Source organism: Sminthopsis crassicaudata, chromosome 4 (assembly GCF_048593235.1).
Source record: "Sminthopsis crassicaudata isolate SCR6 chromosome 4, ASM4859323v1, whole genome shotgun sequence".
Lineage (NCBI taxonomy): Eukaryota > Metazoa > Chordata > Mammalia > Dasyuromorphia > Dasyuridae > Sminthopsis > Sminthopsis crassicaudata.
This window is the reverse complement of record NC_133620.1, coordinates 24,099,589-24,112,896: the sequence shown is the minus strand read 5'-3', so window position 1 is coordinate 24,112,896 and position 13,308 is coordinate 24,099,589. Positions and strand designations below refer to the sequence as shown.

The following is a 13,308-nucleotide window of genomic DNA, read 5'->3' as shown; positions in this document are numbered from 1 at the left end:
TTTCTTGTCTTACAATTCACTCTTTTCTGGCAGTGTGTGTGGAAATCCAGCCCACTGAGATCCGGTTCATTTGAGCTTTGATTGAAATTTTACTATAACGTCATTGTACAAGTCTTGAAATTGTCAGAGATTCGAGATCTGAGCTCCAGCACTGTCCCTGCCTGACACCGGGATCCCTGGACCTGTATTTTCTATTTTCAAGTTTCTGAGCTTTATTAGTTTAGTCCTTTGTAACTAGGAATCTCACAGGACTGTCACGAGGAAAACGTCTTGTAAAAATCTTAAAACAGCTGCAAAAAGTGTCCCATACCTACAAGAGTAGTTTCAAATCCTAATTTTTAATTTCTTTGTCCTTTGTAGGTTTGGCAGGAGGGGAAGGAGGGGCAGCAATATAACAACTCTAAAATCTCGGCTTTTCATCTCAAGATTTTCTGACATACTTTGTAGTAAAAAATTTGCTCATAATAAGAAATGGGCTAAATTTTATTTGTAATATAAACATTTTATGGTATGTTTTTGTTTTTCTTTCAGTCCAAGGACAAAATGATGAGAGGTTCCCGAAGAGGCTGTGTTAGACTCAGAGTAAGTAGCTTTCTTTCTTTCATTCTTTTTTTTTTTTTTTTTTTTTTTTTTTTTTCCCCCTGGAAAAGCTATGTTTCAGAGAATGCTAAAAAATGAATGTTTTGGATGCTTTGATTTCAGAGCATTTTGTCAAGTCCTCTCTATGCTTCCCCTCAGAGGCCCCTTCATTGTAGACAGGCCCTCCAGATTGGCTGCAAATGTTTCTCATTCTCACTTTAACATCAGTCATCTGGGTCCATTATACTTTATCTCATAGCTCACTCTTTGTTTCTCTTTTCCATCTTCTTTTAGGCTTAGTGTCAGATCAGTTTTCGCACAAAGATGCTAGATTATAAGAGGAGTACAGTCAGGCAGATGAGACTTCAGATTGAACCCTTCAGAGGAAGAAGAAAAAGATGCTTTCAGAGATCTTAAAAGAGCTACCTTCAGATTTAACATCCATCTTTGGTGATGGTCATGTGACTCATTGAGACTCCTCAGATGTACCCATGACTTTGAAAGGCTGTTGTTATCCTGGTCATTTCTTTTATTCATTGATCTTAATAAACTCTCTTTGTATACAATAGGTATTTAATGTTTGTTCACTTAAATGTTTCTTGAAATGTATACCAAATCACCTTGATGAGGATAAACTTGACCAAACTTTATGCCATAGAGGATAGGAGCATGACTCTTGATCCTGAGATGAATCAGTCACCCAATAAATATCTATTAAGCACCATCTGTATGCCAGGCATTGGGCTAAACTGAGAGTCAAAGATTAGGTTTGAGTTCGGGATCAGCCACTCACCAGCCGTGTGACCTTCGCCCAGCCCCTTCCCTCTGTGGTTAGAAGTGAGGATCATAACTCTCCTCGTAGGGTTGGGAAGGAAATACTTGTAAAATGAAGTGTTGTTTCAGTGGAGGCCGCTTGGTTCTCTCCTTGATGGACCATCGGCAAGGTGGAGGGAGTCTGGAACCTAAGGAGCGGCATTATGTTCCGGGGAGCGAGTGCTCCATTTGGTTTTCAGCTTTGTCACTTACCCTCACGGGCCTCTGTTTTCTCCCGTTTGCTCAGTAATGTGAAGAGGAGGGACGACGTGGCTTCATGATCTAGCAAATGAACAAAGAGGGTAAAAGATAGATTATTGGAAGTCAGACTTACTAATATACTGCAAGTAGAGCTTCAAATTGGGCCCCTTTGGTTCTAGAAAAGAATGGAAATTAGCAGTTAGCTCACAAAATTACTAAAATGTCCTTAGTCCCAAGAAGGCTGCTTTTGTTTCTGGGCTTACAGGCCAGATGGACGAGAAGGCCCCACAACCACCCAGACCTTCCCAGCAGGACTGTCTGGGAGCAGAGATCTGGAAACAGAGTTGGCTGGGAATCAACAGGAGGGAATATGGCCATCCCAACGAAAGCATAGATGCCAGGGATGCAGAGAAACTTGAAAGATTTGTATGAATTAATGAATAGTGATCTGAGAGAGCCAGGAGAGCACCGGGCAGCCATGCCAACAAGATTGAAAGATAAGAATTGAGATCAGTGACGTGACCTCTCTCAATGCCCCAGGAATACATCCTGGAATGAGGCACACGGTTATTGTCTAACTGCCCTTTGTTCCATGGGAGGGGGCAGATGGGGAAAAATCCAAATGACCCTCAAGGCATTTCTGACCCATTTTTTTTTTTTTTTTTAAAGAGAAAGGTTACAGGAGTAATAATGAGCAGACTCTTAGATCTCAGTAGAATTTGATGAGAGAATTGACCATTTCCTTTGTGGTGTGGTTCTCTCTCCCTGGAATTACTCAGGCATAGACCATCCGACCATTCGAGGAGGCTCAGAGGCGGGCTCCTTCATTAGGTGCCAGGCTGATCTAGATACTTCGAAACGTTCGTAGAGTTCTCGTTTGCCAAGGAGGCCCTTTGGCAGGCGTGTATCGGCTGGAACGAATCACGCTCGAGAAGCGGTACCAAAGACCTCTCAGGTAGATGGTGCCTGGAAAGGTGACGGGCAGTGCTGAGAGCAGGCAGTGGAGGAGGGCTTGGAGGAGCGAGACTGAGCTGAGGCGCTGAAGAGGGCTTCCAGCAGACCCTGGATCCCTAACGCTCACTGCCTCCACATCTCCCAAGTTCCTGATGTTTATGTTCAGACTTTTAAAAACTTCCTTCAGTGGGATCCCCACCTTCCTAAAGAAATCTATGGAGATCCGGAAGGGGCCTTAGATAGTCCTTGCTCTGTCTCCCTCTTCCCCTAAGGGGTACACAGGAAAATTGATGGAGGGGAGAAGCCCTAGCTTCTGAGGTCACCTAGCCCCGCCCCCACGTCCTTGGGTGATACCACTGAATCCCAGATTAATGGGGCGGTTTAGAAAGGTTCAGAAAGGGAGAATGTGCAGAGGGAAGAGGCGAACCCACATTTTCTGACTCCTAGTAAAGGCCTGTTCCTCTGCAGCACACTCCCCTGTCAGGGTCAGGACAAATACTTTTTTTGGCATCTAAAGCCCTTTACAACCTGATTCCAGATAGGTGCCCAATGTGGGACTTGCCCTGTGCTGGCCACTAAGGATACGAGGACAAAGAACAGGCCCTTCTGGCAAGGAGCTGACATTGTGGGGGTGGAGATGGAGAGTCTCTGCCCGGGATGCCCGTGTGCCCCCACTGGCCTTCCAGACTGATGCTTGTTGAGGGCCCAGCCCCTTTTCCTTCCTTGCTTTTTTTCGTGCAATACCCAGTCTCCCTCCTTGCGCTCTTGTCCAGACTGCCCCTCCATGCTCCTGCTCCTTACCTCCATGTATTAGAATTAACATCCATTGAAATGCAGCTTGCACTACCTCTTAGCGAGTTCTCCCTCTTCACCATTACCTTGCATTTACTGGGTGAGTTCTGCATGTTCTCACGTGTGCAGGCCGGCTTCCCTGTTTGGACCAAACTTTTCAGTTTGGACTAGCATTTTTAGCTTTTATGGCCTTGGGGAAACTCCCATTGACTTACCATTCCAACCTCTTGGGACGTTACTTCCCCCCTCTCCTCTGCCAGCCATACTGGCCTTCTCTGTTCTCATGTGACAGCGGGCCATCTCTCTTCTACAGGCCTTTGTTCTGGCCAGCCTGGAAACTTCATCCTTACCACTACTGCAAAAGCCCTTTCTCTTTTAAGACCTAGAAAGGTAGCTCCAATGTTCAGAGCCCTGGACCTTGGAGCAAAAGGCCACAAGTTCACATCCAGTTGTAGACACCTAGAAATTCTGTGATCCCCCAGGTTGTGAAAATTAAATGAGATAATCTGTATCAAACTCTTTGTAAACTTTTTTTTTTTTTTTTTTGCTGAGGCAATTGGAGTTAAGTTCCTTGCCCAGGGTCACATAACCAGGAAGAGTGTTAAGTGTCTGAGGTCACTCAGGTCCTCCTGACTTCAGGGCTGGTGCTCTATCCACTGTGCCATCTAGCTGCCCCTCTTTACCAACTTTAATGTTAAATATTATTATCGTTACATGAAGCCTTTCCTGATCCCCCCAACCGCTAGTGCCTTCCTTCCTTAGGTAACCACTTTTTAACATTTTTGTATGTGTTTGTATACACAAATATATGTGTTTCTGTGTCAGTATATGTATATTTCTACTTTTTGTTTCCCCAGTATAATGTAAAGCCCTTACAAGCAGGTTTTCATTCTTTGTCCAGAATTCCCAATTACAATTTTTAACATCCATTGTTTTGTTTTCTTTTTTAAGTTTTGAGTTCCAAATTCTATAGTTCTTTGCTAGGAACATAGTAGGCAATTACTGGATGCTTGTTTTTCCCTCCATTTAATAGTGTAAAATCATGTTAAAGATATTTCCATATTAATCATGTTGTGAAAGAATCAGAATAAGAGAGATTAGCCACAAGAAAGAAAAAACAGAAAATAGATTTTTGTAAAAAGTAAAAACAGTATGCTTTGATTTGTATTCAAGACTCCATGGTTCTTTTTCTGGATACGGATAGCAGTTTCTATCATAAATCTGTTGGAATTATCTATCATTATTGCTGAGAAGAGCTAAGCCGGTCATAGTTGATCATCACATAATCTCGGTGTTACTGGGTATAATGTTCTCCTGTGTTCATTTGTGCTCACTTCACTCAGCATCAGTTCACATGAGTATTTCTAGATTTTTCTGAAATCACCTGCAATCACAAAAACAGCTGCTATAAAATATTTTTGCACATGTGGATCCTTTCCCTCCTTTAAGATCTCTTTGGGATACAGGCCCAGTAGAGACACTGCTGGATCAAAGGTCATGTACCGTTTGATAGCCCTTTGGGTATAGTTCCAGAATGGTTGGATCAGTTCACAACTCCACCAGCAGTGCATAAGTATCTCAGTTTTCCTACATACACTCCAGCATTTATCATTTCCTTTTTCTGTGTAGATCAGGGATTCTCAAACTATGGCCCGCTGGCCAGATGCGGCCCGCTGAGGATGTTTATGCAGCCGCCGGGTTATGGCAAATGGGCTGAGGGGCAGAGGCAGAGTGTGAGCTTTTGTTTTTATTATAGTCCGGCCCTCCAACAGTCCGAGGGACAGGGAACTGGCCCCTATTTAAAAAGTTTGAGGACCACTGGTCTAGAAGCTTGTTTTTTGATTGATCAGTAGCTTAGGCTGACCCTGAAATGCAGTGGGCCCTGATGATAGAAATCCTGCAAGCTGTGGCTGACCTAGGTGACCAGGATAGTAAAGGTGGGGACTCATTCTTTGGGTTGGATGTTGTGATCTGTAAACTTTTCTAGGTCCTGGGAAATCATTTTGGCCTTACAGGCCAGAAAATCAGTGTTTTGCTGGAGGAAGAGAAAACTAAGCAGTTGTCCTTTGGATTGTATCAAAAAGACATTCATGAAATTATCCAAACCTGCATTGATCATTATAGGACCACACAGTTGTTTTAAGAAGTTTATTCTTAACATAAAGTAAAAAATTTAAAAGGAATTAATGGGGAAAAAATGCAAACAAAAATGGCCTAGCTGTACCAGATCTAAAACTATATTATAAAGCAGTGGTTATCAAAACCATTTAGAGCTGGCTAAGAAATAGGATAGTCAATCAGTGGAATAGGTTAAGTTCATAAGACACAATAGCCAATGACTATAGTAATCTAGTATTTTATAGAACCAAAGAGCCCAGCTTTTGGGATAAGAACTTACTATTTGACAAAAATTGTCGGGAAAATTGGAATTTACTATGGCAGAAACTAGACATTCACCAGCACCTAATATTCTATACCAAGATAAAGTCAAAATGCTTTTATGATTTAGACATAAAGAATGACACTATAAACAAATTAAGAGAACAAGGATAGTCTACCTCTCAGATCTGAAGAAGGAAGGAATTTATGGCCAAAGAACAACTAGAGAATATTACAAAATGCAAAATGGATAATGTTGATTATATTAAATTAAAAAAAAAATGTGTACAAATAAAACCAATGCAGCATGATTAGAAGGGAAGCAGAAAACTGGGGGAGGGGGGGCGGGAATTACATCCAAGGGTTCTGATAAAGTCCTCGTTTCTGAAATATAGAGAATTAATTCAAATTGATCAAGAATACAAACCATTCTCCAGTTGATAAATGATCAAAGGATATGAACAGACAATTTTCAGATGAAATTAAAGCCAATTCTAGTCATAGGAAAAAATGCTCTAAATCACTAATGATTAGAGAAATGCAAATTAAGACAACTCTGAGATACCACTACACACCTCTCAGATTGGCTAAGGTGACCCAAAAAGATAATGGTGAATGTTGGAGGGAATGTGGGAAAACTGGGATACTAATGCATTGAGGGTGGAACTGTGAACTGATCCAACTATTCTGGAGACCAATTTGGAATTATACCCAAAAGGCTATGAAACTGCTTACCCTTTGATCCAGCAAGCAGTGTCACATTGGGTCTGTATCTCAAAGAAATTATAAAAAAGGGAAAAGGACCCATATGTGAAAAAATACTTGTAGTAGCCTTTTTATAGTGGCAAGGAACTGGAAATAGAATGGATGCCCAGCAGTTGGGGAATGGCCAAATAAGTCATGGTATAATGAATGTTATGGAATATTATTGTTCTATAAGAAACGATCATCAGGGTGATTTCAGAAAGGCCTGGAAAGATTTACATGAGCTGATGCTGAGGAAAATGAACAGAATCAAGAGAACATTTCACACAGCAACAACAAGAATATATGATGATCAATTCTGATGGATGTGGCTCTTTTCAACAGTGAGGAGACCAAATCCAATAGACTTGTGATGGAGAGAGCCCTCTGCATCCAAAAAGAGGTCTATGGAGCTTGGACGTGGATCACAATATAATACTTTCATCTTTTTTGTTTTTGTTTGCTTTTTTTTTCTTTTTGATCTGATTTTTCTTGCACAGCATGATAAATGTGGAAATATGTTTAAAAGAATTGCACATGCTTAACCTGTATTGGATTATTTGCTGTCTAGGAAAGGGAAGGAAAGGAGAAAAATTTGAAATACAAGATTTTTCAAGGATGAATGTTGAAAATGATCTTTATGTATTTTGAAAATAAAAAGCTATTATCAAAAGAAAAAAAAAAAAAAAGAAGTCTATTCTTAGGTCCATACTTGTATCTTACTCTTTTAGCCTTGAGTTTATGATGTACTTCCAGGATGCTGGGAGTGGGTGTGGGGAGAGGGATCACATCCAAGCTTTATGATGCTATATGTGTCAAAACAGCTTTTTTTGAAAACTTTTTTCATTTTGCAATTTGTTGTTATACTTTTTTCCTATTCATGTGTCAGAGACCTTTTGTTTTGGTACTAGGATTCTCTCTACTGTTGAGCTCAAAAACTTATTTTTGACCATGTGGCATGTCAGTGTCAGAAGTGGGATGGGAACCCAGATTTTCCTCATTTCAACACAGATGACTGCCCTTGCAGTTGTATTTCAGTGTCAGAATTTCTTGTAATTTGAATTGTAGCCTGAAGTCATATGTATGTGGATATGCAGAAATCATTTGGTTATGCTATGTTTCATGTGGTGACTTTCACATAAATTCACACTTTCACATAGAAAAGCACTTGATAAATGATTGAAATGGTTGAATGAAAATGGTTGAATTAAACTCCTAAATGGTTTGGAATAGAAGTTCTGAGGTTGTGTTCTAAGTTATCAGGTGAATTTTAGATAATTCTGGCCTAAGGTTTATTGGTTTAGAGTAGTAAAAAAAATCTGTTTTAGTGCATAAAATTGGTTTAAACAGAAATTTCTCTTACACTTTTCTTTTTTTTTAAAGTTTTAGCTTTGGGATAATTTTCTACATGCTAGACTGCATTATTCTTCAGTTAATAGAGATTTGGACCCTTATTGTCCTTGACCTTTTCTCAACCTTTGTGAACTCAGCCTACTATGTGCTAATTTTTTCCCCCTGAAAGGTATGAGTTTAATATAAAGCAAAATTACTGAAGCAAGTTCACATCATTTAAGCATAAAATGTCAGCGGAATGGTTGGGTATCTGTTTTACTACTCGAGGAATACGAACTATTTAAAGATGAAGACTGTTTTCCCCTTTTTTCTTCTTTTTTCTTTTGAATTTTTCTCCCTTTCCTTTTCTTTCTTCTGGGATTTCTGTTTCTTTTGTTTTAAAATATCTTCAATCAAACTAGATGGATAAGACCTTTTCCTTTTTCAGTTTAATTTTCTGTTATTTCTTTTCTTTTTCCTCATGTGTATCTGAATTGTCTCTTGAAGGAAGCTAGTGTTCCAAGTGTACTTCACTACTCAGTACAATATATTATGGGAAAACACACTCCACTCCACCCACAGAGCCGCATTGCCCAGCCCCCAGGTTTGGGGTCAGAACCCTTCCCAGCTCAGCTCTTCCCCATCTTTCCAGCCTTTGTGGCTTTAGATTCCTCCCACTCATGTGACTTCCTGTGCTCCCATCCCTGGGCCTTTACCCTGGCAGGTGGCTGGAATGCCGGGCTTCCTTGGCTTTCCTCTGTTCTTGCTCCCCTTTCCTTCTGCAGAGGCCCCTCCTGGGTTCCCCATTCCCAATGTGTTCCTTCTGAGTGCTCCTTCTCCCTAACCTCTGGAAGCAGTTGTTTGCATTTTGTTGCCCACTGTAAGCTCCTGGAAGGCAGGGGCAAAGTTCTTTCTTTGTACCCCTGGCACTTACCACAGCCTCAGGCACCGAGTAAATAATAAAGGCCTGTTAAGGGTCTTAGGTAAGGCTGACTTTTCAGTGGAGTGGGGAAAGATAAGATCTGAGATCTCTTCTCATTTTCAAATCCTCCGATTTCTAGAGTCCCCAAAGCAGAAGGTGATTGATCCCAAGGGCTCTGTTTGGAGGATGCTCATGTTTGGGCTTGCTGGGGAGTTCAGAGGTCACCTCATCTAGTCCTAGCCAGGACCCAAAGTCCAGATGTGGGTCATATTTAGGCTTGACCTCCTTGGGCACTCTGTGAGTGATCCTGGGCAAGTGCCCGCCTCCCTGTGGACAACAGATGCCTCCTCTGTAGGAGAAGGCCAAAGTGGCCTCCAGGAGGCTTGCCAGGCCTCTTCCAGCTCTGACTGCTGTGGCGTTCTCAGTTTCTGGGGGACTGAGCCCAGAGCAGCAGAGCTGGGGCCTGTAACTCATAGAACCCCCCTTCTTCTGTCCTGTTTCTCCAATATGTGTGGGAGCTCCTAGGATTAGTGAAGTTGAGAGTCATTTAGAAGAATGAGTAAATCTAGGCCTGAGTACACATCCCAAGTTTGGTGTCCGGCCTTCTCGCTTTAGAAATGGGGAACCTTAGGTCCCACCCACAGGAGAGCAGAACAGGGAACTGCCCCTGAGGTCTTTGAGCCCAAATCTAGAGTTCTTAAACCTGCAGGGATTTGTTCAGATGGAGAGGAAGCCAGTGTAATTTGATGTATTAATTTTATTGTGTACTTGCTCCAGGAATACTCTAGGTGGCAGTAATTAGATAGTTTGGGCTTTATGCTCAGAGAAATGATGATCTTAATCTTATGCGTGGCAAACTTTTTTCCTTTTATTTCTATAATTAGGCTTTGGCATAACCCACAGACCTGAAATTTTAACCCATAATCTACATATATAATTTGATTATTTAGGAGTATAGATTGATATTGTCTAGTTACTAATAGTAACCACGGCCCATTGTATAGCCTTGCAGATCTCAAGCAAGTCCTAAACTAGAAAATATGAACAAGATGGAGAGGATTCTGGGAATATGGTGGAGTAGGTCTGAGAACTTCCCACTCTCTAGAAAAAAGACAGAATATTGCCTCAGAGGGAATATAGATCAGGCTTTCACTATGTCAGATGGTCCCAGATCCAAAGAACTTTATAAGGACTTTTTAAAAAATAGTTTTTATTTACCAGATATATGCATGGGTAATTTTACAACATTGAACACTGCCAAACCTTTTGTTCTAATTTTTCCCCTCCTTCCCCTCCCCCAGATGGCAGGTTGACCAATACATGTTCAATATGTTAAAGTATATATGTGTACATGTCCAAACAGTTGTTTTGCTGTACAAAAAGAGTCGGACTTTGAAACAGTGTATATTTAGCCTGTGAAGGAAATCAGAAATGCAGGTGGACAAAAATAGAGGGATTGGGAATTCTATGTAGTGGTTCATGTTGTCTCCCAGAGTTCTTTTGCTGGGTGTAGCTGGTTCAGTTCATTATTGCTTTACAATATTCCTGATCGTTATTTTATGTCTCATTTTCATAACATTTCCTGGCCCTGCTCATTTCACTCAGCATCAGTTCATGTCAGTCTCTCCAGGCCTTTCTGAATTCATCCTGCTGGTTCTTTCTTATAGAACAATAATATTCCATAATATTCATAGATCACAATTTATTCAGCCATTCTCCAATTGATGGACATCCCCGTAGTTTCCAGTTTCTGGACACATTCTTGCACATACAGGTCCCTTTCCCTTCTTTAAGATCTCTTTGGGATATAATCCCAATAGCAGCAATGCTGGGTCAAAGGATATGCACAGTTTGATAACTTTTTGAGCAAAGTTCCAAATCGCTCCTCTCCAGAATGGCTGGATGTAGTCACAGTTCCACCAACAATGTATCAGTGTCCCAGTTTTCCCACATCCCCTCCAACAAGGACTTTAAAAATAGAGAGATTGAGGAAAAATTAGGGGGAAAAAACTAGAAGCAATTCAAGAAAATTATGAAAAGTCAACCAACTTGAAATAGAGAACCAAGAATTTAAGAAAATAATTCCCTAAAAACTAGAATTGGGCAAAGGGAAACTGATGATGTTCTAAAACAGACACAATAAAACACAATCAAAAGAATGAAAAAGTAAAAGAGAATGAGAGTTAGGTTAAAGCAGTTCTTCTCCAGAAACTACCTAATACAACCTAATACCTGACCTCTGGGGCCTAGATTAGGGCACTGTGAAGGGCAAATGCCTCTGCTGGGGGAGGCAGCCTCTGCCTTAGAAACTTTCATCTGATGGTAGAGGAAAAGACTCAAAGACTGGCATGGCCAAGAACAGTTGTGCTGACCAGAGCCAGAGCCAGGGAGTAGGGGGTGACTCTAGCTGTGGCTTAGCAGTGGAGAGGAGGGCCCAGGATTGAGCCTCAGACAGGCCTCAGAAAATAACAGTAAGGAGGACCTGGAGCATTATTCTCTAGATCTTAAGACTGGAACTTGATCAGACCAATAGCTGATAAAAATTTTTAAAAATTTAAAATGAGCTAGCAAAGGAGAAAAAAACCCAGCCATAGACAGCTACTATGGGGAGAGCGAAGATCAGGGTTCATATTCACATGAAGATAATGGAACTAAAAATATCACTCCTTTTTCAGTGAGGAATGTCAAATAAACCCTAACAGATTTCTTAGAAGAACTTTATAAGGACTTAAAAAATCAAATAAGGGAGACTGAGGAAAAATCAGAAAAAGAAAATTTAAGATCAGTCAAGAAAATTATGAAAAGAAAGTCAACCAACTTGAAATAGAGAACCAAAAACTTAAAAAATAGTTCTTTGAAAACTAGAATTGGGCAAAAGGAAATTCATGATGTTCTAAAACACAAATAATAAAACAGTCAAAAGAATGAGAAAAATAAAAGAGAATGTGAGATCTCATCAGAAAAATAATTGCTCTAAAAAACAGAATTGAAGAAAAATAAACCTAAGAATAGTTGAAATTTATGTCTGAAAATTATGATTAAAAAAAAAGAATCTTGAAACAATAGTATAATAAATTAATCTATTAAAATTGCCCTGAAGTTCTAGAACAAGAAAGCAAAGCAGATATAGAAAAATCTGTCATTCACTGTCCAAAAGAGATCCCAGGAGCAGGAATTATAGCCAAATTTCAAAGCTCCCGGGGTAAGGAGAAATATTGGAAGCAACAAGAAAAAAATTAGTTTAAATATTGTGGAGCTATCATAAGTGTTACACAAGATCTAACAGCTACTGTGCTGAAGGATCATAGGCCTTAGAATACTATATTTCATAGAGCAAAAGAGCTGGGATTGTAACCAATGGTAATTTACTCAGCAAAGTTAAGTATGATCCTGAATGGAAGTGAGGGGAGAAGCCATTTAATGGACTGAAAAACTTTCTGGTTTTTGTGACAAAAACAGAACTGAAGGAAAAATCTGACATACTATCTAGGAGAAATATAAATGTTAATGACCAATTATGAGAGGCTCAGTATGGTCAAGTCATTTATTTCCTATATATGAAATTATCTGTTCTTTTTATGACTTCATTTTTATTTGGTTGGTGTGAAAGAAAGGCTTTGGTTGAGCTGAGTAAGATGGGATGATTCTAAAATAAAACACGGAAAGATAAAAAGGGGCAATTATTTCATACAAATGAGGCAAAAGGAAAAATTGATACAGAATAAGTTAGTAAAGGGGGTGGTGGTGCTAAAACCTTACTTTCACTGGAAATGGGTTAAAGAGAGAGCAATATATATATATAAGTAAAAAAGTTTTCTAAATTCAGAAAAATAAGAGGACAAGGAAATAGGGTAGGAGAAGAGGATAAGGAATAGATTATTGGAGATAGTTTAAGGAATAGGAGGGCAAGGTAAAAATAGAGGAGTGAGAAAGAGAAAATAGGAAGGAGGGAACTACACAAGGAGCAGTTTAGAATGTGAATGGGATGAATTTATCTCTAAATTTAGCATATCAAAATTTTGAATTAAATATATTACTTTCAGGAAATGTTATGAAAATGAGACATAAAATAACGATCAGGAATAGAATTTATGATGTAAAAATAGTAGGGGTGGTAATCATGATCTGGGACAAAGTTAAACTAAAATAGATTTAATCAAAAGAGAAAGACAGGGAAACTACACCATATGTTAATCATGTTACTCAGTGTTGTTTTAGACTATTTAAATTGAGAAAAATAGGGAATGATTCGGGGAGGAAGAAGTATTCACCTTCAGAAAAATAGGACATCTGAAAATAAGACTAAATGGTTTTACATATATGTACATGAATATACATGTGCCTGAATATAGATATCTATATTGTGTGTATATATCTATATCTATATCTATACATATATATAGATATAGATATAGATATATACACACTGGGGGGATGTATTATATATATTCACGCTTAATTGTAGCCTTGGGGTGGGGTGAAAGAAGAAGGGGAGAAAATAAAGTGAAAAGTAAACAGAGAACTTAGAGAAAACAAGGAAGCAAAGAAAAGGTGGACAGCTCTGAACACCATGTGTAGTATTTATTGCCTAG

The 13,308-nt window shown here is 39.7% G+C and overlaps 1 protein-coding gene across 9 annotated transcripts in view; it reads left to right on the top strand.

The window, feature by feature from the left end:
- Positions 1-13,308, top strand: part of OSBPL9 (oxysterol binding protein like 9) — a 127,171-nt gene that overhangs the window by 20,624 nt on the left and 93,239 nt on the right. For all 9 annotated transcript variants that reach the window (XM_074265951.1, XM_074265950.1, XM_074265948.1 and 6 more), the window contains exon 2: positions 532-582. In XM_074265951.1, coding sequence (XP_074122052.1) covers positions 532-582 — 51 coding nt within the window. The remainder of the gene's footprint in view (positions 1-531; positions 583-13,308) is intronic.